Consider the following 26,729-nt stretch of genomic DNA (forward strand, 5'->3'; position numbering starts at 1 on the left):
CTGAGGGGATTGGACAGCTTGATGAGAGCCCCCAGCCAGGCCCCTCTCATCTGGTCATGATGCAGACCCAGCTGTGTGAGCCTGACAGCGTGGATGAAGATGACCCACAGCTGGCCCTGTTCAAGGACGCCCGACGCAGGACGCAGTCAGTCAGGAGTAAACAGAGGAAGGCAATGGGGCACCTCGGAAGGAGGCAGAGAGAGGCCACGCCCTGAACTGTATTTAAGGGGAATGTGTGGGAGGGCTGGTTTGCTGAAGGCAACCGCTTGGATTGTTCCTGTTTCTTAGCTCGTGTTTTATGGTTGGTGTCTTGTCTTGCTCTGTTTTATGTGAATAAATTTGGCAGGCTTTATTCTAGCCTCTTGCCGTTTGTAAAGGGGTTGTCCCTGCTTTTGCTGCCTTGTGAGCTCATCCTCATTTCTGTTTCTTGAGCAGATGATACCTTTGTAATTCATGAATCTCTAGAATTCCAGTGTTCAGTGACAGAAGTGATCATTTAATAAAGGAAGAGAGAGAAGGCATGGGTGTCAAACTGCTGGCCCATGGGCCGGTTGCATCATATGGAGGCTGCCACCCACTCTAGCTCCAGCAATGCGAAAAAGTCGTGATATGTCACGACACATCATGTGACACAGCGAGTTTGACACCCAGGAGATAAGGGATTCAATGAATGTTTAGGTTGAAAGTGACAAAATCCACACCTCTCAGTGCTGGACTAGCACTTGCAATTAATTGATTGAATTAACTCCTTGTTGATTTTATTTAACTGGCAAATAATATTATGTGTCTCCTTCTATGACAATAAATTTGTCTGCGATTGTTTTTTCTCCCCCTTACTCTAAACTTATTTCTACTTGTTAGTTTAGACAAAAGTAATATGGGATTTTAAAATAAATATTTATTTAAAAAGTAATTCAGTTATTGTTAGGAAACAGATAAATTGGAAGGATGAGGACAGAACAATAGGAAACTGATGGATAAATAGGCTTTTAATTTGTCTATCCAAATTCTGGTTTTGCAACATGTATTTATAAAAATATCAAATAAGTACAATCTTGGAAGTATTTAGATAAATTCTGTCATCTTACATAACCTTATATATAAAATATTTTCCCAGTTTTAGTTCATCCTATCTTATAGTTTATCCTGTTTTCTCCTGTTTGTACTATCTTTAATGTCTTTGGTGATGTTGGAAGATATTTCTGGATTTGCATATGGGTGGGAAAGACTGATTTATATTGAGAATATAGCTATGTAATATAACATGTAGCTAAAGATGTAAAGTATGGGAAAGTAATCTTATTTAATTCTAAAAAATATATAAATAGTTAAGTTTGCCTTCAAACCTGTGGTAAGATGCCATGTATAGCTTTATACCATATTGAGATTTTATACCATATAGAGACTGTGTCAGCTTCAGTTCACTTACCAATCATTAAAAGACACAATTTGACCAAGGCTGCAGTATTCTTCTGCAGTATTATACTAAGGTGTGTGCAAAGCTATGCAGAGCTCAGAAAAGCAGTAAGATATAAATCAAAGAAATTAAAGATATTAGGGAAATAAGGAAAGCTTTCATAGCTGAAAACAGTTTAAATCAACCTCCTCCATTATGCTGCCCCATACCTTTCTTCCTTTACAAAGCATCCTTGCTTTCATCACGTCCATACCCTGCTTCATACATTACCTTTGTTATTTAAAACCCTCACCTCTTTCTTCTTGAGTATCTCATCAGCTCCATCCAACCACAACACTCTTTATTTCACCCTTCCTTTCAACCCACTTATTCTTCCTTCATATATGTTTTTATTTATTTATTACAAGTGCTTTTATGCTGCTTCCATCAAGCGAATCTAATGAACCTCATTCATTCCTTCTACTTCAGCAAACCCACCTCAATGTACTTCTTTCATACTGGGCAATCACATTTGCATTCAGTCCCCATTAATTTAGCACACATTGATTCTTGACATTACCTTTTCTTGTTTTACCACACATGCATTTCTTACATGCCCAAATTCCCACTGCGTTCAATTTACTGTTTTATTTATCCTACTATATTTATGCTCAGCTCTCCCGATAGCAAAATGAGGAAAATATGTTCTTATGCAAAAGCTTTTGTTATTATGTCTGTAAACAACTATACCTCACAACAAGCCATGTACTATGCCACACCTGTCTACTTTATAATTTCTCCATCCACTATTTCATACTTAGTAAACATTCTTCCATCTATCTGCCTACTCCATTTTTTTGCAATCATCACTTAATTCTCCTGTTAAAGATAAGTGCAGGTCCATACTCCTTGCTGTTAGTTATTCAATCTATACAAAACTGAGTACAAATCATTTAGATTCAGCAGCATGATCATCCATGTGCAAAAATACATGTACATTCACATTGCTATAAGCATGTAAAGCTTACTATTGATGCAAACACGATATGGATACAGAGATAGATAGATAGATAGATAGATAGATAGATAGATAGATAGATAGATAGATAGATAGATAGATAGATAGATAGATAGATACAAAAGAAAGTTCAGGACCATTTTGGTTGGAAACATGTGAAAGAGTCCTTCATCCTGCAGTGGTTAGACAATAGCTAAAATTATATATATTCTTCCTCACCCACAGTCTATTTCATTTCAACAAGCAACTTTCTTCATGCTTCCCTTTAGCTTATCTTCAAACACTTTCCTGGTACCCCATAATGTGATTGTTTTCATTCTGTTCTAAACAACTTCTTCCACTTTCCATTCATTCTTTTGGAAGACAAATCTATCATATAAGACTTAAACCTTTCTTACTGCAATTGCTCAACTTTCATTCCAGCTTTATTCACTTTCTCCCTTTTTAGAATCTATGTCCATTTCCCTCCAAAATCCTCTGCATATTCCTTCCTTTCTGATGTATATTCATTAGCAAATGAATATATCAGATATAATCAAATATTCAAAGCAGATCTTTTCCTAACCCAATACCAGTCACCATTCTCATTCATACTTGGTTCACCATATTGACTAATTACTTTTTGACTACTGTTTTCTCTTCTCTTGTTCCAACCTAATCAAATAACATTTTCCTCTGGATCACATTAATTTGGGATGTTGCTCAGTTTTTCTCAGAATTCATCTTTTGTTCTTTGTTGTTCTAATTATTCACTAGAGTTTAATATGCAACTATCACAAACCTATGAATTCCTTGTTCCACACTGACAAATTTCACACTAGTGCTTGGCAGTAACTCTTAGTTAACCAGTCATTTTGTCCCTTATTTAACAATAGGATTAACTTGACAGGAGACACTAAGGCCTGATTATGTTAAAAGCTTTATCATGGACTAGAATGAAGCCTTAAAAACAACACTAGATCTTTGTAGCGAACATACTTCAGACTCTTTACATATGTATATGCTCCACAGTTTTCTTCCTACTTTTTCAAATTAATAGTACAAAGCTGATTTTTTGATGACCTTGGAAGGTAGCTAAATAAATATTATATAACAATTTTCACTAATCTGGGAATATCAATTACAATAATCTAGATGACACAGGTTCATACTTTCTGACCTGCATTTTAACCTATTTATTCCTAATCAAAGCTTTACCTTTACCTACTGTTTCTTTACAAACATGTATTTTTTCCATTAATTCTTTTTTTCTAAATCACAATTTTCCACATTCAATAATTATCAATACAGAGAATGACCACTGCTAACCAACATGTCTTTCATCATTTGAGACTTTTATATAATACTTTAAAATAAGCTAGGAAACATACAGATATGACCCAAGCCTCATATAGCATTCCCTGCTAACAGTGAAAATGATGTTAATCAGTTTGGATATAGTATGGCAGAAGTGCAACCAACACACAGTTTTACAGACTCATGCTATCCTACATAAATTCTATTTAATCTAGAAAGTACACAGAAATTTCAATTCAACATGTTCTTTTTGCATCCCATAACTAGGTAGTATATAACACAGGATCAGGACATTTTCAGAATACTCCCTTTCCCTTCCTCTTCAAATATATTCCTGATCTTTCAGTTGCATTTCCACATGTTTATCTTGGAGAGTGACTATAGAAGCAAATAATTTGTGAATGTTCATGTGGCTTCGTTGTAACATACAGTTTCTAACTGATAAAAAATGGAAACTGATGTGATGAAGTGGAAGCCTGCACAGAGATTATGTGCTGCTTATTTGTAATCATTGCCTTTCCCATATACACCAAGAACCAATCCATCCAATTTCCACTGCTTTCTATTTAGTATACATCTAGTGTTGTGTTCATATAAGGGGAAAAAAGAAAGTCATTTAAAAACTGACAAATAGCTTAGAGGCAGGTATGTGTCCTGAGTTCCCAATGGCTTCCCAGTATCACTATTTCAAAAAAAAAAAAAACAGAACAAAAAAAAACACAGCTTCAGGAAGAAGTAAATTGTAATAGAGCAGCAGTGGGGAGTAAACAGAATAACCCACTTCTTGCATTTTACTTATTCCCAACCACTTTCATCTGATGGGTCCAAGAATGTACATTTAAGGGTAAAGAGGGTGGAAGAACGGCTGGAGTTGTCTTAGGAGAAACACAACTGGAAATAGGAAAATGGGTTTGGTATGCTGGCTGTATATATGATTATTTAGCTATTTTAGTGTTTGTATATGATATGATTTTTTTTAAAAAAAAATAGCCTTTTCAAATACAACTGCACAATTTAATTGGACTGCATGGTAACTGGAGGTTCAGCGTTGGAAAAGGCAGGTAAACTATTTTTAATAAATAAAAACTAGCAGAAAGGACTAGGCAAGCAGGCATAAGCATTCACATGTGTCACATTCCAAAGCCTTTTTTCTCTCAAAGCAGCATTTGCTTAGGAGAATTTTCACTGGCCTGGGCTTCTCTGGCCAATAATAGCTTTCCTCAAGTACAGCTCAATTCCATGTAGTTTTCTTGGCAATGATATGAAAATACTTTGCTGCAGGCTTCTTCAGGAATGTTCTCTCTCCCCACCCCCCACTTTTTAATCTAGTGCCTCAGTTCTCATAGTAGCCAGGTCTAGCTTGCTAAGCTTTTTTTGAGATTAGCCAAGGTCAGGTAACTTATACGCTCTACTGTGACTTAACTAGAAAAGGTAGCAGAAAAGCCTGTCTGTGTGGCAAATAACGTCTTAGGAGTCTTTAAAGTGTTTGCCCTTTTTATTATCTATAGCTATTTTTCTTTCCATCCCCCCCTTTCTTTAAAAAAAGGTATTTTGTTACTAGAGTTATTTCGCATACTTCAAGGGAAACAGAGCACTTGCTTTAAAATGTTGCAGTATCATTTGCTTAGGGTCAGCAATCTTTGTGATACAGGTAAGTGAAAGGTTACTTTCCATGGGAAAAAGCAGCAGGATGATTTACAAAATGCCAACGTTAAATTGCAGGGAAGGAGCAATCGGCCTTATGAATTTTAATAGCATGCATAGCTTTCTTCTGCTGCTGGTTTGTCCCTTGTGGCTTAACGAGAGTGGCTCAGAATGATGACCCATGCCTGTAAACTTGTAAGAGATGACAACTTTCCCTTATGCTTCTGTCTGCTTTCTCTGCATCCCCTACAGCTTTATTCACCTTGTAGCAATACATTTCAAACTGTTAATGTCAATTGACCTGGCTTAAAAAGAAAAGCGCATTGTCAAACAAGAGGGGCAATTATTAGGGGAAAGCAAGACCTTATCAATGAGAGAGCTGCTCTTCCTCATTTCTCTCACACTTTTACTTTAGAAAACTCAGCAGAAAGCTGCTAATGTTTCATATCTGCATGGTGAGGACAATAGAGCGGCAACTGAAAGAACAAACATGGGCTTATAGCAATATACACATAATGTTGTAATAAACATATTTGGTTTTAACAAGTAAAAAATGAGAGGGTGGTGTATTTTTAATCCAATGTATTTGTCTTGTTACTGTATGCTGTATACTACTGATGAAGGGGGGGAAAATCTTCATCAGGGTCCAGTCCAAGCCAGGAATAATCAAAATGGAGACTGCTTTAGAAAGAGGGTTTTAGTTTATTGAAGAGGAGAGCCAGACAGAAAGATGGCTCTGGAAAAACAACTGACCACATGGAGCAGAGTGGTGGGCTTTTATACCTTCTGGGGCTCTTGAAGGTTTTTCCTGTTCCTGTTTGAGGCTTTGTATTTCCTGTGCCATGCATGTACTTTGACCTGAGTCTGAGTGTGTCCTTTTGGTATTGGTGGGTTAATCCTATTATGCCCTGTCTTAGAGTTTGGGTGGGGTATGTAGATTTTAAGGGTCTTTCTCCTACTAATTTCTTCAGTTTCTAGCTGGAAGGCTCCAGGATTATTGAATTTGCATTTCTAAAAGCTGGGTTCTGCCTAGGGGCTGGGCTGATTTCTGGGGACTGGTTTCTGCCTTTTTTAAAGATCTTCTCCATTATTCCTTTGGGGAAATATATTCTGCCTTTTTAAGACATGATAAATATACTCTAGGTTCCTTCCTACAAATGACACCATCTACTGAGACCCATAAAACATGTCTTTTCTGCAACAACTTCTGCTCTGGGATCTGGAAAGTCCCCATCATTTTAGTTTTCCAGAAGGTCATGAAAAATGTCCATAAATAGGATAAGGTGAGGTTGCAGCCCAGAGATTATATTTGTTGATGTATTAAAGACTGTTGATTGGGATGCAAGATTCTAATTTTACTCTCTCTTTTTTCTTTGTTATTGTTGTGAGCTAGCTAGAATTCTGGCATATATTTTGTTTAAAATATTTGTGCCAACTTCTTACAAAAAAAAATATCTTAAATCTGTTTGCAATAAAATTCAAACAATCAAAACAGTAGGTTAACATATTTTTAAAGTATATTAAAACTTTAAATAAAGAATATAATAAAGAGTAAAAATGGCAGTAATGCAGCATTAAAATACTTCTTTAATGTGGTGAAAATATATTAATGATGGTGCCAGAAGTATCTAAATGCTGGATATTTCAATGTTGGACAGGGCTACCACTAAACATTTTCCATGTCCAGGCACTATTAAATATACCCCTATCATGGAGGTAGAAAAACTGTTTCATCTAAGAGTTCTGTATCTGATGAGCAAATGCATCCTTAATGACCCTGGTCAGGAAGGGATTATTAAAGACCATTCTGTAATCATTTCAACTTTATGAATCCATAATTTTCTCCTATGGTTTCACTAAACTTTTGCCCATTATGTTTCATAGGCAATATATACATGAGAAGGAGAAAAGACTTGAAGTGAAGAAAATTAGGATTTCGAGTTATGCACTATTTAAGTAAAAACACCAAAGGGAACATAGGAGATAAAATGCATAAATGAAAACTTATACAAGAAGGTATGAAAAGCTCTGGGGTAAAATTAAATGGTTATCCAGGGGAAAAAAATAACAGTACACAGCAAATCTTATGGACCCATTAAATGAAAACACCACATCTTAGCTGGAAGAGAAAATGATACATTTGCTTCTTTAGACTGGATCTGCCACATTATGGGACTTAATCCTCTTTCTAGAGGCTTTCATAAATATTTTCTGATAGTACAGTATAATGAAATATTTTCTTTTACATTGCCTGGATCTTCTTCTAGTTTTATATGTTTTGAACTAATCCATAGATGCAATGTTGAATTGTATGGGATTGAATCCTGGTGAGACAAGGATGGGTGGGCAATTCCTAAATATTTCTTTTGTTTCAAATGTGATACCCATTTGTGATCTCACTGCTAGCTGCTGACAAACAATGGGGAAGCCAGCAGGAAAACATAACTAGCAGTCATGTGACATAATGCATAAGAACTATGTGTCATTCACTCAATTACTGAAAACAACTGCTAGAATTGCCTTTACAGGTTGGTATAGTTATTTTGCTTTATGACTGTGTTATTTAGTAATTGAGTCATGGTTCCAATTTTGGTTATTAACTGAGGACTGTGTATATGAATAAAGTTCCAAGAACTTCAGAATAAGGACATAATAAGAGTTTGCTAAAGTGGAATATTGTTCTACTTTATTAGATTCAACTATAATTTTAGTATTGATAAGTTTTGACTCCTGATGACTACCTGGACTGATCTTTGTAGATTTTTTAGTGAAATTTTCAGAAGTGGTTTGCTGTTGCCTTCTTCCTAAATTGGAGAGAGAACTGGCTTAAGGTCTGACTTTGGGACTAAGGTGGAACTAGAACTCATAGCCTTCCAGTTTCTAGTCTGATGCCTTAACCACTACACCAAACTGGTCATAAATGTGTTAGAATAATCCTCCTTTTTAAACAACATTAACCATTATGAAATACACCATTACTGGAAAACAGTGGAGGTGGACTAAAAAATGAAACAATTTAACAAAATAGCAGGTTAATTTTTAAGTAAGTAAGTAAGTAAGTAAGTAAGCAAGAAAGTAAGCAAGTAAGTAAGTTGAATTAGTTATTAACTCAAAAACAAACGTGACATTTTAATCCTAAATATGGACATCTTTGAAATTTTTCAGAAATGGCAAAATCTAATACTAAGACTATGAGAGCCATTTTGGTGTAGTGGTTAAGGCATCAGGCTAGAAATCAGGAGACCATGAATTCTAATCCCATCTCAAGCACAAAATTAACTGGGTGACCTTGGACAAGTCATTCTCTCAGACCTAGGAAGGAGATAATGGCACACAATATCACACTATGATATTCTTGTAGTTATAATGAAATGTGAAGCAGTACATACTTGGGATATTTCTCTTTTTATCCAGAGAGCAAACTTTTTATTTATTTGCTCACCTATATTAGCAGTAGCCAATGGAAAAAAAACATGGAAGTATGGGGAAAATAAGCAGCAATATACATGGATGTCTAAAGAGAGTGTCATTATATCCAAGATACGATGTTTGAAATTCCACATTACATCAAGGTCATTAGTAAGTTTAAGCTATGAAATAAATTGAAAAAGAAAGCATTGTTGCATGGGGTGGCACTGCTCTCAACTCTGTGCTCTTGAGAGCAAAGTGCTAGTAGCACTAGCAGTCACTCTGATCTGCCATTTAATTCAATAACATTTTTTATTTGTTGACCTAGGAAAATATGATTTTGTGCCAAGAGGTCTCAGAAAAATAGGAGAGCAATAGACATTTCTTGAAAGAGTCTGGTCCTTGTTTCACAATGGTTGTTACAAATCTTGACTGCCAATTTTCAGTAGGATTTAGTGTGAATTTCCTGCCAAATCTATAGAGGCTTACACTTATTTATTAATTTTACCTTGATGCTAGATTAATTCATTAATTTAGTATTAATTAAGCTTAGACTAGAATAACTTGCTTGTTGCTGGATTGAAACAGGTGGTGCAGATGAGAGAGGACATTTATTTATTTATTTATTTATTTATTTATTGGTGGGGGAATCAAAGTTCTGCAACTATTATTCTAATCACAATAATAGATGTTTAGGTAATGTACATATTTAAGGTGGTATGTTTCCCAACATAAATAATAATAGCGTCTAATCATATTGAAAAAAAGTGTCTATCAGGTAAATCTCAATTACTGCTTCATTTATTATGGGAGCCCTTTGGAAATGTTCAGCTTTGTGAATCTCTTTTCCCAAAGTCTATTTCTGATATGCAAACACAGTGTATATCGTAACTTGCAAGGAATGGTACTGGAATATCTAAATATAGTTCAAAAGAAGAAGGCAGCAAATAAATAAATAAGTTCACTTAAATGCTACTGAATAATGCTAATTTATACTGAGCCTGTTCTAAGATACACAACAGATATCAGTCTCTGGTTTCTTTTCAAGCAAAATGCTATGAATCCACTGTGGCATGAATAAATATGTAGTTAATGCCAGCTACTGTCCATTAAAAATGTCTTTTTGCTGAACAATTGTGTAGAGAAATGTGCATATTTGGGACAGCTGCATAAAACAATGTGTACATTAGGAAAATTTGCATATAAATGTATGTATACAAAATCCTTGTGTTAATGAACCATAAATACAAAAATGCTGATGTTTTCTCTCATTTTTGTTTGAATAGATCCCTTATTAATTGGAACTGGATTCATTCAGACTGTAGCAACTCTAGTCAGATCATAGGTTTATCTAATAACTATGGACTACTCTAAATAATAATTGTTGGAAAGTTTCAAGTTAAGATGTCATTCTCATCCAAGATACTTCAGATATTTTTCAATAGAACTTCCAGGTTTGGGACCTGGAATATTGTGCATGAAAAGCCAATTTTCTACCATTAAACTTTAGTTTAACCTGCCACTTCTCCATGATTCCATGCAACTAACACACACACACACACACAAACACACACACAAACACACAAACACACACACACACACACACACACAGAGAGAGAGAGAGAGATCTATTTTCTGTGTCTCTGTCTCTATCATCTCTATCTCTAGCTTAACATGGTAGTTTTCATATTTATTGCAATGGCCAATATTCTTTTACCAATGGAATATGTAAGCATAGCAAAAATATGAATCACAGACCCAAATTAATAGAAGCTTTTATAAAATAGAAAAGAACCATAAATAAGGTGTTAAGATAATTAAGCACCTAAGATTAAAACAAAATAAACTGCAAGGCTTCAACTTTGGAAGTAGGCCATTTCCCTTGCAGCAAATCATGTGCTATTGACTGAATGTTTTTCCTCTAATTTTTTGTAGTAATCAGCACAAACCTGCCAGGTACTTTATTCTCTCCCTACATATTTTTGCTGTTTAAAAATAACTTATTTTATGAGCTTCTGAGCTCATATAAAAACCAATGATGTCCTTCCAGTGGTGCTTTATAATAGTTTTAGTCTCCCCAGTCTTGTAATCAATTCTCATGTTTTTTCTTCACTATCGAGCCTAAAAAGGGAGGAAGAATTTCAGTTTTAAATAACTTGATATTTATGATAATAAATATGCATCAAAATATGCTATGGATAAAACTAAAAAGGTCATCAAATTACTTGCAAATCCAGCTTAATGAAACCCTTTCCCTCATAAAATAGATAATAGGATGGGTAATCCACCCCCCATCAATGTGCACCCTCCCTAGCTGTCCATTCTTCATAAAATGAAGTGTGGGAAGGAATGTTCATGAAGTCTTTTGGGTGAGATCTCAGAAGCCCAAAGGACTGTACATTTCTGGAGTAATGATCATACAATGAAAAACCTTCATCTATCAACTTATAATTATGGTAGTTAACATTCTTAAACATGCCCAACACAATTTCCATCAATAATTATTTTCTCTTGAAAACAATTTCAAAAGGTGTTTCTTTTTTATCAAATGGAGTAAGAATTTTTTGCTGGATTTCACTCCGAGTATTCCTGGGCTGGAAATACCTAAGAAATAGCTTTCTTAAAAAAGAAAGTCTTTTCAAGTTTACAATGTTAGCGAAATAAGTAACCTAAAGTAACCTAAACTCTTATGCCAAAGGACATGTGATTACTCCCCAGACCAGGGGTAGGCAACCTCGGCCCTTTTATGACTCATGGACTTCAATTCCAAGAATTCTAGGAGTTGAAGTCCATGAGTCGTAAAAGAGACAAGGTTGCCTACCCCTGCCCCAGACACTTCCCCAAATACCTCTCCAGATGTCAGCTTGAAGGAGGATGAACCAGTTCTGGGCATATCTGGAGGGGAGTTGGTCAAGCAGTTGTCTGAGAGGGATTTGGCTGAAGCACAGCCACAGCAGGAAAGCCCTAAGACTTTAGGTTGAGAAAGCACACAGCTGAGCCAGTCAGTCAGGAAGAAAAACTGCCTTCTGCATCTGATGCAAGAACATGCAGGGCAGAAAAAAAGCAAGAGCAGCAAAAGTCAGCCACACCCATCTTAATGGGTTGCATTAGAAGCTGGCTATTTAACACAGCAGACTGATGGAGGCAATGCTGGGAACAATGTATTCATTTCCTAGCTTTGTTTCCTGGTTATTGTGATTCCTGCCTTGCTTTGGATTGATACTGTGCCTTGACTTGGATCATGCTTTGTGAACTCTGGACTTTTCTTGCCTTGTGAACGCTCCTGTATTGTGGATTTAAGTTTGCCTGGTGGGTTTATCTTGACTGGGAAACTTTGAAGTGTCTTGTGGACTCACTGGCCATTAGTCTGTGGACTAGAATTGATTTACTTTTGTCTGGACTTAATTGGGACAGTTCTGGGTTTTTAGTGAAGGGAATTGCTGGGGAATATTAATAAACCCACAAAACCAGTATTACATGTGTGTGTGATTGAGTGGGACAGCACAGGATATGCAAGTACAAGAGCACCATGGTGGCCAATGTGAAATCAGGCTATTACCGTACTTAACAGGTTTTACCACTAACCTTTAAAATTCAAGGCTCCCTCTAACTACTTAGAACTTGCATTTACATTTTTCAGAACTTACCTAATATTCTCCTGTTCAGAGTTTGCCTAACATCATTTATAAGTTCTATAACAAGAAGGAAGCTGAAGATCACAACATAAAAATTGCAGTGAACATTCTATTTTAATTCTTCACAGGGAATCTAAGCAGGCAAGACTCTGGTTCATATTCTGTTACTTTTTTGGATGCACAGGAGAGGAGGTTTGCCTGAGTTGTGAAATTAGGGCAATCAAATAGTTTTGGTCACTGCAGCTAGACTTATTAATGTGAGAAATTATTCTCATAATTATTTAAACACAATGAATACTCTTTTCGAAAATTAGAAGTTTTGCATCTTTTTAAGTGTAGCAGTATAAAGACAGCAAAACCATTGAACCATATCTTTCAAAGATCCTGGAGCACAAGAGAACTACCAGAGGACTAGAAAAGAGCTGATGTAGTTCCCATCTTCAAAAAAAAAGGGGGAGGAATGGATCCAGGAAAATACAGACCCATCATCCTTACATCAATACCTGGGAAGATTCTGGAAAAGATAATGAAGCAATGAATCTATGAACACCCAGAGGCAAACAAAGTCATAACCAAAACCAACATGGGTTTGTCAAAAACAGATCATGCCAGACAAATTGTATTGCATTCTTTGACAAAGTGACAAAATCAGTGGACCAGAGAAATGCAGTGGATATAATATCCTTGGACTTCAGTAAGGCATTTAATAAAGTAGACCACAACCTACTACTTGATAAGATAGAAAATTGTGGTTAGATAGCATCACTGGCCAAACAACCACACTCAGTATGTACTCCTCAATGGAACTGCATCTACATGGAGGGCAGTATGCAGTGGGGTACCCCAAGGCTCTATCTTAGGTCCAGTACTCTTCAATATCCTTATCAATGATTTAGATGAGGGGCTAGATGGGGAACATATCAGATTTGCAAATGACACTAAACTGGCAGGAATAGCAGATACTCCAGAAGATAGGCTTAAGATACAGAAGGATCTTGACAGACTTGAATATTGGGCCCTATCTAACAAAATGAAATTGAATGGTGAAAAAAGTGAGGTTCTGCATTTAGGCAAGAAAAACCAAATGCACAGATATAGTACAGGTTGTACCTCCCTCAATAGTAGTAATTGAGAGAGGGATGTTGGAATCCTAGTGGGTCTCACATAAATATGAGCCAGCGGTATGCTGCATTTGCCAAAACAGCCAGTGCAATCCTAGGCTGCATTAACAGAAGGATAGAATCAAGATCATGTGAAGTGTTAATACCACTTTATAATGCCTTGATAAGACCACACTTAGAATACTGCATCCAGTTTTGATCACCAAAATGTAAAAATAAATAAATGTTGAGACTCTTTCTAGAGTGCAGAGAATACCAACAAAAACTATTAGGTGACTGGAGGTAAAGCAAATGAACAGTTGCTGGAATTGGGTATGTCTAGTTTAATGAAAAGAAGAACTAGGGGTGAGATGATACTGTAGCCGTGTTCCAATATTTAAAGGGTTGCCACAAAGAAGAGGGGATCAAGCTATTCTCCAAAGCACCTGAAGGCAAAAGAAGAAGCAATGGATGGAAACTAATCAAGGAGAGAAGCAACCTAGAACTAAAGAGAAATTTCCTGACAGAACAATTAATCAGTGGAGGAACAACATGCCTCCAGAAGTTGTGAATGTGCCAACACTGGAAATTTCTAAGAGATTGGCTTCCTGCCTGAGCAGGGGGTTGGACTAGAAGACTTCCAAGGTCCCTTCCAACTCTGTTATTCTGTTAAGTAGCATCAAACATTTAATTCTAAACAAAAGTACAACAGAACAGAATTCACTGGGACCCACTCCTAGTCAAGCAATAATAGGACCACTGTTTCAATCTTTGAGGGTTTATTTTGGATCCCCACCCCAAAATGATGAGGCAGCTGCAATTACTTACAGTAGAAGCCAGTATGACTTTTCCAAGGATGTTCTAAAACCTTCTGCACTTGTTTGTGGATCAAAGAAACCTCCAATTGAATGGTTCATAAAACCCCTACCAAGGAGGATCTTCAAGAATGCAAAGAATATTCAGAAATTATGTAGAGTCTAACTTGTGTGTGTACCTACATTCATACTGCTCAAATGGGCATCAAAAACAGCTTGGGAGTTTATTGCACGAATTACTACCACCAATTAAAACTAACTCTGGCTGGCTATCTATCTAGATATTTTTGTTTAATGAGCCTGAATTCCAAAGAGAAATCAACTTTGAGGACAATATTCATTATTTTATAGTGAAAAGTTGCAGTTCTAAAGGATTTGGGTTGTTTATATTCAGTATTATATTAGGCCAGTTCTGCCTGGCAATTATGAGAGTTGCAATTCCAATATATTTGAAGGGCATTGGGTTGGGAAAGGACAATGCATAATTTCTTTGCCTGAAGAATTTTTAAAAATCCATACTACCACTTAATATTCAACTATTTCACTGTCAGCTTCATGCAACTGACATAGATTTATGCCATTTAAACTTCATGTTGCAGTTAATACAATAACCTTTACATTTTTATTATAGTTGACTACTCTTTTGGAACAGAACATATTCTAGATTTTTAAAAGTCATCGAAAAAAGCTCACTCTGTATTTTTTTAAATCTGTTACTGTCCTCAAAAGAATAATTTCCTCCTCCATGCCATCATTTTTCAGTCAGCACTGTTGCATCACTCAATTTTGTCTCTTGAAGTCAAAGAAAAAAAAATCTATAATTGTCAAGAAGCCTCCATTTTTGTGGTCTCTAGAATGCTCTAAGATCAGGTTGCTAAAATTCAGTGGTAAAAACCTATTTAACTATGGAGCAAAGTTACAAATTTTAATTGAAATAAATGTGAAAATAGGTGTGTTTAGTTTCTGCTAGGTTGATTAAATCTATTTTCTATTTATGTCAAACACAACAGATCACAATAGGATGAAAATTTCAGAGCCTCAGGTTTTGATGGCAATTGCTCTTGGTGGTCAAAATATTGTTTGAAAATGTATGTCTCTTTGTTGGTAATGGAAGGGGGAAAAATCCACTTTTGATCATCTAGGACTAGTTTACATATCCTCAGTTTTGCTCATTTGGATAGAGCAAACATTTTTAAAAAGTATTTTCAAGAACTCTCTACTCTGATGACACAAACCTTTCACTGAAGGTTTTCCAGTCATTTATTCTCTTGAATAAAAGCACAAATTGTTTTCTGATTATGAATATGTGGAAATTACACAGAGAGATTCATGCAGTCCCATTCTCTCCCAAAACTTTGCAATGACAAAAGAGAAGCTGAGAAATTTGTAGAGTTTTGTAAGAAAAACTTTCTAATCTTGCACATGTACTGAAGTGGAAAGGACTGTTTATGTAAGTATAATTGAAGCTATGGTCAGTGAAAATGTCAGTTCAGTATGTAGCACATTTGAAAGAGAAATCTGATGTTAAAAATTATTAGGCAATAACAAAAGAAACATGAGCAACATAATATGTGTCAGCACTATTTTTTTAACTTCTGTTCTTTCAAAGTGCCCTTCAAAAGTGATCAAACCATAATAGTACCTTGTTACTGATGCACTGGTGAATTAGCTACTCTTTCATCTCTATTAATTTGCTCTTTTTATTTTGCTTGGAGGGAAGCACAATTGTGACAATTATTCTTTTAAAAAAAACATTTATGCACACTGTTGAAGGCTCTACAACTTTCTTCCTCAAAAAGGCATCTCCTGTTCATTATAGCTGAACAGCACAGAAGAGGAAACTCAGAGATCCCACATGGAAGGAGTTATATCACAGAGGTGTGTGAGATTACAGTTTGTCTCCATGAGTCAATTTGCATCAAAGAAGCACCACAATGTACACACTCAGGCACAGAAGCAATTTTGTCTTTCCACTACTGGAACTGGTTAAAGAGTCCTCAGAGTCAAGGCAAAGGGATGCAGTGACTTTGCTTTTAGAGATACAAGGTCAGATCCAAACCCCATCCCAAAAGCAAAAGATGATCTCTTTCAATAGATACAATTTGTATAGTGTAGCAGGTGGAGTCCAGCTAATACACTAGATGAAGTGAGCAAAAACTCCTCTAGCCATGACCTCCATCTTCTGCAATAACAATGTCTCTCTCTCTCTCTAGTCTATAGTCTCTCTCTCTCTCTCTCTCTCTCTCTCTCTCTCTCTCTCTCTCTCTCTCTCTCTCTCTCTCTCTCTCTCTCTCGTGTGTGTGTGTGTGTGTATTCCTTTCTATTGTGCTGTTGTCAAGGTAGCTCAGATAACAACCATTGAATACTTCTTAACCAAATCCATAACAGCTTGCAACCTGTTAAATGATTTCTAACAACATTCTGCTGCAAATGACAATGCTTTAGCTTTTTAATTTATAACTAAACCTGCATGTCAATGTTCAGGCACATATTTATTAAATACAATTGATACTAATTAATACCTCTCCATAAACTTATTTTAACTTAGCTTTCTTATTCATATCTACTACATCTTACTTACATGAATACACATGTACAAATCTTTCATTTTGTTCATCTATTCACATTTTTTTCATTTACTTTTCAAATATTCCAAACTGCAATCTTCCTTATGCTGTGAAAATCACTAGATACACCCATATTGACCACCAACAGCATCCATGATTTTTTTATAAGATAACCAAAGTTTAAGCTAGGTTACCATCCTTACTTATACCATGTCACTTGGACATTCCTTGCTAATTAAGGACATGTTTTTTTTAAAAAAAAATAACTGTTCATTATGCCACAAGCAAAACCAAAGCTAAGTTTTAGCCAAAGCACTCTCATCCTATTCTATGCAAGTTACCACCACTAATCTACTTTGCAAGCCAGCATTGCTCATATCTCACCACTTAAAATGTACACACAGTATACTAATATAGTAAGAAAATATCTTCCTAAATTCACAGCAAAATACTTCTTTCATTAAAAGGTTGATCCTCTCCCAATTTGTTTTAATGCTGCTCTAGTGGTTGTTTTCCAGACTGTGAGGTATATTATGCTAGTTTATCAAGATTCAGAGATTATAGTTTAGTGACATCTGTTATAACACTCATATTATATACTCTGCTAACCAGTAAAAAGGTAAAGGTAAAGGTTCCCCCGCACGTGCATGCTAGTCGTTTCCAACTCTAGAGGCCAGTGCTCATCTCCCGTTTCAAAGCCGAAGAGCCAGTGCTTGTCCAAGGACGTCTCCGTGGTCATGTGGCCGGCATGACTAGACGCAAAAGGTGCACGGAACACTGTTAGATTCAAATATGTGAACAATCAGTTCTCTGTGTGGATGCCACTTCTGGAAGTCCATTCTGGGTCTAGGCAACAAAAAATTAGCTACCGGTTCTGCCGAAGTGGTGCAAACTGGCTGAATCCCACCACTGCTGCTAACCATGACAAGGGGAGGGGACAAAAAAACAAAATAAGGATTGCTATTTTTTTCAGTGTGGGGCAAAATCCCATAGATCCATTTTTGTCCAAACTGGATAAAATGGTATAGGTTTAATTCAAAATTCCATATTTTGTTTGTTTGTTTGTTTATATCCTACCTTTATTATTTTTTACGAATCACTCAAGGCAGCAAACATAGCCAACATACCTTCCTCCTTTTGAGAAGTACATAGGATAGGATGATAGATAGAATAATATAAGATTATATACACAAACACACACACACACACACATATGTTATTTACACATATATTTTCACACACACATACATATACACACACATATTAATCTCAGACCATTTAGAATACATAGTGGTAAAGAGTTTTGAGAGTTAACAAATTTGATAGTATATATAGTATAAACAAAATCTAGTTGTTCTGTTTCAGATGCTGCAAAGCCTCCCAGGTGGTAACAAAGAAAGTTAGTCACAGAGAGGATGTGTAGCATCCCAGACAATACTATGGAACCTGGTCAAGCAGTGTTTATATGTAATGTCCTGGATAGAAGAAAGTAAACTTGGAATAAACTTTTCTGCCATCCTCACCACTCTCTGCAGAACCTTCCTATCTAAAACAGTAATACTTCCAAATCACACAGTAGACATGATGCTTTAAATCATCCCTCCAAAGGAAGTGGTAAGCAGTGGTGGGATTCAGCCAGTTTGCACCAGTTTGGCAGAACCGGTATCTAATTTTTTGTTGACAAGGCCCAGAACAGACTTCTGGAAGTGGCATCCACACAGAGAACCCGTTGTTCACATATTTGAATTCCGCCACTGGTGGTAAGGACAGTGGAAAGAAGATATTCTTGTCCTTTGATGCAGAAAGTGCAGGCAATGCTGTACCCACTTCATCAGTGTCTCATAATTGAACAACAAAACTAAACTGCTCATCAGCTGTACAACCAAAAACTTTACATTACCAACCACCTCCACAGTTGAATTGTTAATACACAGAAGTGTATACTTATGCCTGCCTCTTCTGATATGATATAGGACATTGTTATAAGAGCAGAATCACACTTTCCTGATTTGAAAGGGTTAACCTCAAGAACTTGTTTAGACTTCTGTTCATGAATTTGGCTAATCTCCATCATTTCCTCTAACCTGACATTTTTTCCAAAAAACATCCTGAAAGGGCTTGCTGGTGGTGGTGAAAGACAGCATAAATTTATTTGAGAACCTGGGCTGTTAACATCTGACTTGGCTGCTATTAATCTCTTCAGAGATATTTTAAATGGCTTCCAAAATTAACTAGTTATCTAAAATGTTTAACAAAACTGACAGCTAATTTTATAGACCCATTAGGGATCTATTTATAAATTACACTGAATACTATTAGTGCTCTAGATCTATATTAAGGAATGGAACCATCATTTTTTAGATTAACATAAAAGTCTGGGTTTTTTCCATGGATGAATTGGAGGCATTGGAGTATTAAAACATACACATTATAGACAAGGTAATGAATACAACATAGACATCAGGCAGTGAATGTGAAGTCATATATTCATAGAATTTAGTAGTAAAATATCCAAGGCTTTTAATTTCATCTTAATATCTTTGCAGTGTACAGAATTTACAAATATACAATACTTTGGGATATCTTAAGGGAGAAGCTAAAATGAAAACAATTCAATTTTTTATTAAATAAAAAAAATATACAGGGCTTGAACTGACAAATTGATAACTGGGAAATAAATAAGGAGGGAGAACTATAAATGGCATGGTACTAATTTTACTGGGTTGGCAAAAATATCTTGAAGTTAAGAAAATAGGACGTCTTCTCACAAGTCAGTATATTGAAACTATGGATTAGCTGAACCAATGCTTCTTAGGTGTGTAAGAATTGAAAAACAGACAAAAGGTCAGCTTTCTTTTCCCACTACAATACTGGACCCCATTCTGTTTATATTTTACCACAAAGCCTCACTTAGATTGGGCAAAATTATTCTGAGAACACCATCTGCCACTTCCCAAAGGGTATCTGGGTGGAAGTAATTTGCAACAGAGAAACAACAGCCACAGTTGCAAAATTTGAGGGCCAGTCTAGTTACAACTTTCCCACTTTTCTTCCAGCATAGCTGCCAAAATAGCTTCCCAAGTCAAGGGAGGTAAACAACCAGTGAATAAAGTATTAAGCACTCCCTTCCAATCTCTTCTCATAGCTCACAGGAGAGAAATCTGTAGCTTCCCAGACCCATCTCTGCAAAACTACCTTATTTAACAATCAGCCATTTAAAAACATTTTAGTTTTGATTCTAGTTACCATCTGTTATATAACAGTGGGCATCATCTCTAACCAGTGTGCAAAACATACTGGCATATATCAACAGCCTTGGTGCCAACATAATGACAAAAATATCAAACTTTACATTTGTGTACCTATTTACAAAGCTGTGAATAAATAACCAAGAAGATAGATAATAATCAAAACAGAGAATGTTGTATTAGAATTTTGAAACTGGATAGAAGTAATTTGCTGGTATAAATCCTTCATAAAGTCAGACATAAGCATCAATTCAGTAACTGTTCAGAAAAAAAAACCCTATCATGCTCACAGTTGTGCCTTTTGCTTTCTTGTTAATGAGGTATTTGTTATGCATTCATTAGTTTGTATTCTATCATCCAGATCCATCCATATTTTATTTTTATCTTCGAAATAGAAGTAGCACACTAGGGACTTATTTGCTTAAAAGTCTACACTGAGTACTCAAGGATGCATCAATTTACTCATCTTAAACTGAAATTATACCCAAGATGTATGCCTAGCAAAACAAAAACACCAAACCTTTATTCATTATTGTAGCTTCTCCTCCCTGTAATAAAATTTCTAAGTAACAATTAGATCATGTTAATCTGAGATCAAATATAACAGATCTTCATCATTTTGTTCCTGCTTATTTTAACTCATTAGAAGCTACAATCTTGATCAAAAGATAAAAAACAGCAACATAAATATTTTAAGGCATTACAGTAAAATGAACAATGTTATCTGAATGAATGCTAATCTCAGAAATAAAAATATGCCCTCAGCCTCAAATTTAAAAAAGCACACAGGCAAAGCATAGATATGTAATAATCAATAACTTTAAGTGCGAGATATTCTCCAAAATTCATGCTGACATTAAATGTTTTATATATAAATGAATTCTATGAGGTGTTATCACCCTAAATCCTGCCAGAAATGCTTCTTACGATCAAACCATTTATGATGGCAAATAAAGAGCTACCGCTGAATGTAAAAGACAGTCTATTCACATTTCCCTTTCTTTTCTTTCAGTATGTCTTTAATTTTCCCTGTAATACAACATTCCACCATGCTTATATTTGTAACAGGCAAGTTAGAATGGAACCCAGTAATGGAGAAAAGGGATAAGAACATGTATAAATGAAATAGGCTTTTCCTTTGAAAGTCTAACTTCATGTCAAAACAAAAACAAGCAAACAAAAAAGTAGGCAGCCACAACAAAAATCTGCTATTTGGAATGGGAAATCCATGTCTTTTTCTTTTGCACTCTCCCAAGTTAGTTGCTACCAAGTCAAGATAATGGTCCCTGAGGAATGGAAAGTCTATATTCCTTCAGATCAGTTGATTTCATCTTAGTTTCTTTTTTTTCTGGTCCTGGACTCTTCAGGACACAGCATCAAAATACACTGGTGAATTTAAAACAACATTAAAGGATTTTCTGCCCTTGTTTGGGAAAAATTGCAAAACACATGATAGTTTTAATCCCGTTGTTTTTATTATCCTTTTTTTTTCTTTCAAAAATTTGACCCCAAAGGATTAAAAACAGCTGAAAATTCCATCCCTCCAATTATGTTACCTGGTTACCACACTCGGTTACTGGTTAAAAAAAAAAATCTCCCTCAGGCCATAAAAAGTGGCATCTGTTTTTGTTATTGTTACACTGCAAGCCCCATCATTTCAGACCATTGGCATTCAAATATGGGCTGACAGAATCATATAAAACATGGAGATAATGAATTCTCCTTCTTTAGAAAAGGCTTTATTGTTCTTTTAGGAAAACAGCAATATTCTTGATGCCTGTAGGTATATTTTAAGATGTTTTACAATATACAATTAGGCCTTACTGTAATCAAGTATTTTTCAAAATCTTATGACAACTTGGCATTTCCTGGTGACAGATCTAATAGGAATGAAACAAAGCAAAGCCTCAAATTGTGAGGAATAGCTTCGAACAAAATGGCACACTGTGACATTGTCACCTATTAGAATACAATTCCTAGTCTGTGTATAACTTTTTTCCTTTGGGGTATAAAAGTCTATATGGACAGGGAGCAAGAAACATGTATGTTTTCTGTATAAAGAGAGCACAATCACATCTAATTGTTGCATTTGAAAACAATGATGCAAGTTGATGAATGTCAAATATTCATCCATTTTTCATGATTTCTTGAATAAATTATATACGTCTAAAATGTCTCCAAAGGGCATGATATATCTACATGTATATCCACATGTATAAATACACACATTGCTGAAATGAGAAACAGGGAAGTGTCTTTCAATGTCATCAAATTATTCAATTGCATAAATTATTTGATATGCTATATTGCATTGTCATATCACACAGCTGATGTTACTGTTACTGTAACATTGGTATGCACAGATATATACATAGAAGTGTTCAAGAACAACTTTGAACATTAAACATTTTATTAACAGCTTTGATCTACGAGGTACCAAATATTTGATGTTTATTTAATTACTTTCACTGGAATAAAGCACAATTTTAGACAAGTCTATTCCAAAGAAAGCTTTATTAAGTTAACTGGGATCTACTCCAAGATAAATAAATACATGGTGTATCAAATGATATAAGTCTGAATTATTAGACTTTGTTTCTCTATGCTGAGCATTCAGGATTGCCCATTTTTGAAAAGCATCCTTCAAATATTTTTAACGATTACCATATAATTACAGGTTGAATTCTTCCTTGAGCTACTAAAAATCATGATAATGATTATATATAATGGATATGTCTCCCAAAAGTATGATTTCATAAAACTATGTAAAAATAATCACAAATTATAGTAACACCGTGATAAGAGTGAAAAAGAGATGTCTGGGTTCTCTTTTTTAATAAAAAAACAAATTTGTGACTAAAAGTTAAAGAAAAAAATCTCCTTTGAGTGAACTTTGATTTTAGAAAATTAAGCATTTACCTTTCCCACATACTGGGGTTCGGAGCCCATGTATTCTTCCAGGACAAAAAACTGATTCCAGACCCAACCTCTCTTGACCCGTAAGGTGGGTATTCTCCTTTCAGATTTGGTGACAACATTTCCCCTTGGCTCAGCTTTTGAAATCTGTTGTGGTTGCGAATGAAGTAACATTAAGATACCTCCATTGAACAGGACCCAGAGAAGCAGGGATAAGCAGTTCCTTGTAAGCATTGGCAATGGTTTCTCTACCACAAGGATTTAAAAACTCCAATGTTGAATGATGAGCTGAAGAATCCAGGTTTGAGGCTGTCTGTGGACCTTCACCGCTCAGCTTTGGGATTTTTTTTTCTGTTTTTATTGCCAAAATGCTAACACAGACATCAATTCTTCTGTTGACAAGGTTTCTGCTGCATAAATTTCCATCTAAAGGGACCTATAAAATAAATTTATATGGCAGCATGAATTTATACACAATTATACTGAAGCAGTCATCCAAACTCTCACACCTACTTAGCTTCTACAGACAATGAATAAGATAGGAATAATAATAATAAAAAAATAAGAACTCAGAGTATTATTGGTATTTTATGCTGTAGCACTGATTCACAACCAAATATAGTAAACTAATATTAGCAGTACCTCATTCTGCTTCTGCTATGTATTATTTTAGTGTCTGCCCTTTATGGGCCAGTTATAAAACAATGCCGTTACACACCAGTGAATGTAGTTATTATTTACTCAGGATTCACAAGGAAAAAGAAAGAAAAACCAACCAACCAACAACAACAACAAAAAAAATAGGAGAACAAGGCTAGTCCCATTTCATTGGCACATTTATGTTAGGTTGGAAGAAAAATTTGTAACCTCCCCCTCCCTTCTTAACTATATTACGTGGATGAGCTTGATTCACTGTCTACTTATTCAGGACTGAAAAGCCAATTCTGTTTTCAAATAATTGTTTTTAAGGGTTTGTAGAACTTGGTCTGTCACCCAGAGGACACATTTACAATATTCCCAAAGTGAAAGTCCCCCTCCTACACCAAATACAAGGACTACAAGATTATTAGTTACAAGAGAGGCATCAAACAACTCCATAAGGAGACAGAGATGAAGTCGTGGTATGATAAGCATGGGTGTTGTATTTTATAACAGTATGCACTAAGGCATTTCTTATTTGTAATGTACTGTGTGCCTAGCTGTACTGCACACTGCTGTGCACTGCCCATAATGGGCTTAACTGTAACTAAGCAAACAGAAAAATCTCTATTTTCCCAGTTTCTTGCATTTTGCAAAGAATGCACTGTATGTCTACTGGTCTTTTTAAAAGAGAAGATATGTTGGGATGATTTTAACTACTGTCATTGTTTTCACACATTTGAGTTTCTATGACTGGTAATGTCATAGACTAGAAGTCCAAAACCAAATGGGGAAAAAAATGCCAATTCTGTTGAAGTTCCCTTTCCAAAAAAATTGAAATAAAAGAAACATAACTCATTCTTGCTCTTCCCTCTAGCTAGAAGTGACCAGAAATGCAGAGCAGGAAACACATTACAAATAGTTTGCCTTACACATCAACTTCCACAGTTATGACAGTGATGAAAAAGTAACTTTGTAAACAATGTGTATATTTGCTATCTTTTCATCATTGCTCTTTCTCAGTCACATGTTCATCATTACAGTTAATGAATATGTATTGTCCTATGGCATGATGTTGTATACTGTGTAATACAGAACCATCATGAACTCATTCCCCACTCCAGAAAAAATGTTGTTCTTGGGGGGAAAAACATGCTAGAGGAAAATTTGATTTTGCCTTTATAAAGGTAAAGATAAAGGTAAAGGTTCCCCCGCACGTGCGTGCTAGTCATTTCCGACTCTAGGGGCCGGTGCTCATCTCCGTTTCAAAGCCGAAGAGCCAGCGCTTGTCCAAGGATGTCTCCGTGGTCATGTGGCCGGCATGACTAGACGCCAAAGGCGCACAGAACGCTGTTACCTTCCCACTGTAGTGGTCCCTATTTTTCTACTTGCATTTTTACGTGCTTTCGAACTGCTAGGTTGGCAGAAGCTGGGACGAGTAACAGGCGCTCACTCTGCTACGCGGCACTCGGGATTCGACCCGCCAAACTGCCGACCTTCCAATCGACAAGCTCAGCGTCTTAACCCACTGAGCCACCACGTCCCTTATTGCTTTTATAGCTGACCCCAAATAAACTGAGTATATAATTGTAGGCAAGAAGAATGAGGAAGGGAAATAACGGTAGACGTTTAACCTCTATAAATGAGGGATCAGTTGTTTTAATGTTAGACAACATCCCATTGGCAATTTCTCCCACATAAGATCAATTGCACTGAATTGGAATTGCACAAGGTACAGCCATTTTGAGGCAAGAACTGTCATAGGAAAACATCTTGATGTAGCGAACACTTACAGTTCACTAAATACGTGATGAATAACACACATCATGCCAGTTGGCAGGAAAATGTATGCTTCCTAGCTGCAGTTTGTAATTAGACATTTTGAGTATTTGCTTTTCTCATATATGCGTTTTCTAAATAATTGTAGCTACTTAGTACATTGATAAAAGGCTATAATTAAATATTTCTGTGACTAAGGGCAAATCGAATGAATTTCATTAATTTGGAGTTTTAATTAATGATTGTGGCAGACCCAGAGGGTTTTAATGCTTTCAGGGTGGCATAAACTTGTGTCATTTTTGTCATAGAAACAAGGAGTATAGCAGAACACACAAAGATAAGTGGAACATGTTATTAAAAACCAGATAGGCCCACGACAAAAATAGAAAAAGAAGAGAAGCTAAGTTCAGCTATAGCATAAAGACGTATATTTGACTGGTAATACCATACAACATTGATATCAGACATAAGTGTACATTCATCCTACTATGTAAACCAGAAATGTCAAACTTGTGACATCACGTGACGTATTGGAGATCTTTCCCCATTGCTGGCAATGGGGTGGGTGCGGTTTCCTTGTGATGCATCCGGCACATGGGCTGGCAGTTTGACATCCCTGATGTAAACTTTCGCTAGTGTAGCTAGGTAATTTTAGATTGGAGCAAAAGCAGCATCTGACTAACCATGTTTGGAGTCAGACGCTAAGCAGAATTAATCCTGGCTACTACTGAGACCACCAGGGACTACCAGAGCTATAAGCTAAAACTATTGTTGTCCAAGAAATTGCATCCTTGTGGCCATGAATTAGTCATCAAAAGTCAAGCTTGACTTGAGAATGCCTTGACATTTATGCTAAAAGGGATCTGGATATATATTACATTGCTGGATAGAGCCCTAATATCCTGCCCTGGCAATGCCAGTATAGAAATTTAAAACATAGGTTATTGAAGAAGTATATGTAGAAGAAGTTATGCTAAATAAAGCCTGCAGAGACCTTCTGTAGGAGGGTGGTGGTGGTCTCTATGGGCTCTTCAGTATCATGGAAATTGAAAACAGTTTATTTTCCATTGCAGAGTTATGTGGTATATGAGAGGCTCCTCTCCCCACATAATCACATCTTTTTTTTCTTTATAAAGGAAAAAGAAATACAATTATTCCGCATATATAATTTTCCCTTTCTCCCATTACAACTCTCCTTTATGTGTATATCAGTTTCTCTTTCTGCTTCTAAATATTTACAGAGCTTTAATCAAGGGGATACATGCCAA

At 35.9% G+C, this 26,729-nt stretch overlaps 1 protein-coding gene across 2 annotated transcripts in view; it reads right to left on the bottom strand.

The window, feature by feature from the left end:
- The window catches only part of CDH12 (cadherin 12), a gene marked incomplete at its 3' end in the record, with an annotated part of 162,084 nt that extends 137,958 nt beyond the window's left edge, over positions 1-24,126 (bottom strand). For both annotated transcript variants that reach the window (XM_081325119.1, XM_081325118.1), the window contains exon 1: positions 23,047-24,126. In XM_081325119.1, coding sequence (XP_081181245.1) covers positions 23,047-23,277 — 231 coding nt within the window. In that variant the 5' untranslated portion in view covers positions 23,278-24,126. The remainder of the gene's footprint in view (positions 1-23,046) is intronic.
- Positions 24,127-26,729: the final 2,603 nt, after the last annotated feature.

The sequence above is a fragment of the Vipera berus genome (genome assembly GCF_964194415.1).
Source record: "Vipera berus genome assembly, chromosome: 3".
In the NCBI taxonomy this organism is placed as follows: Eukaryota; Metazoa; Chordata; class Lepidosauria; order Squamata; family Viperidae; genus Vipera; species Vipera berus.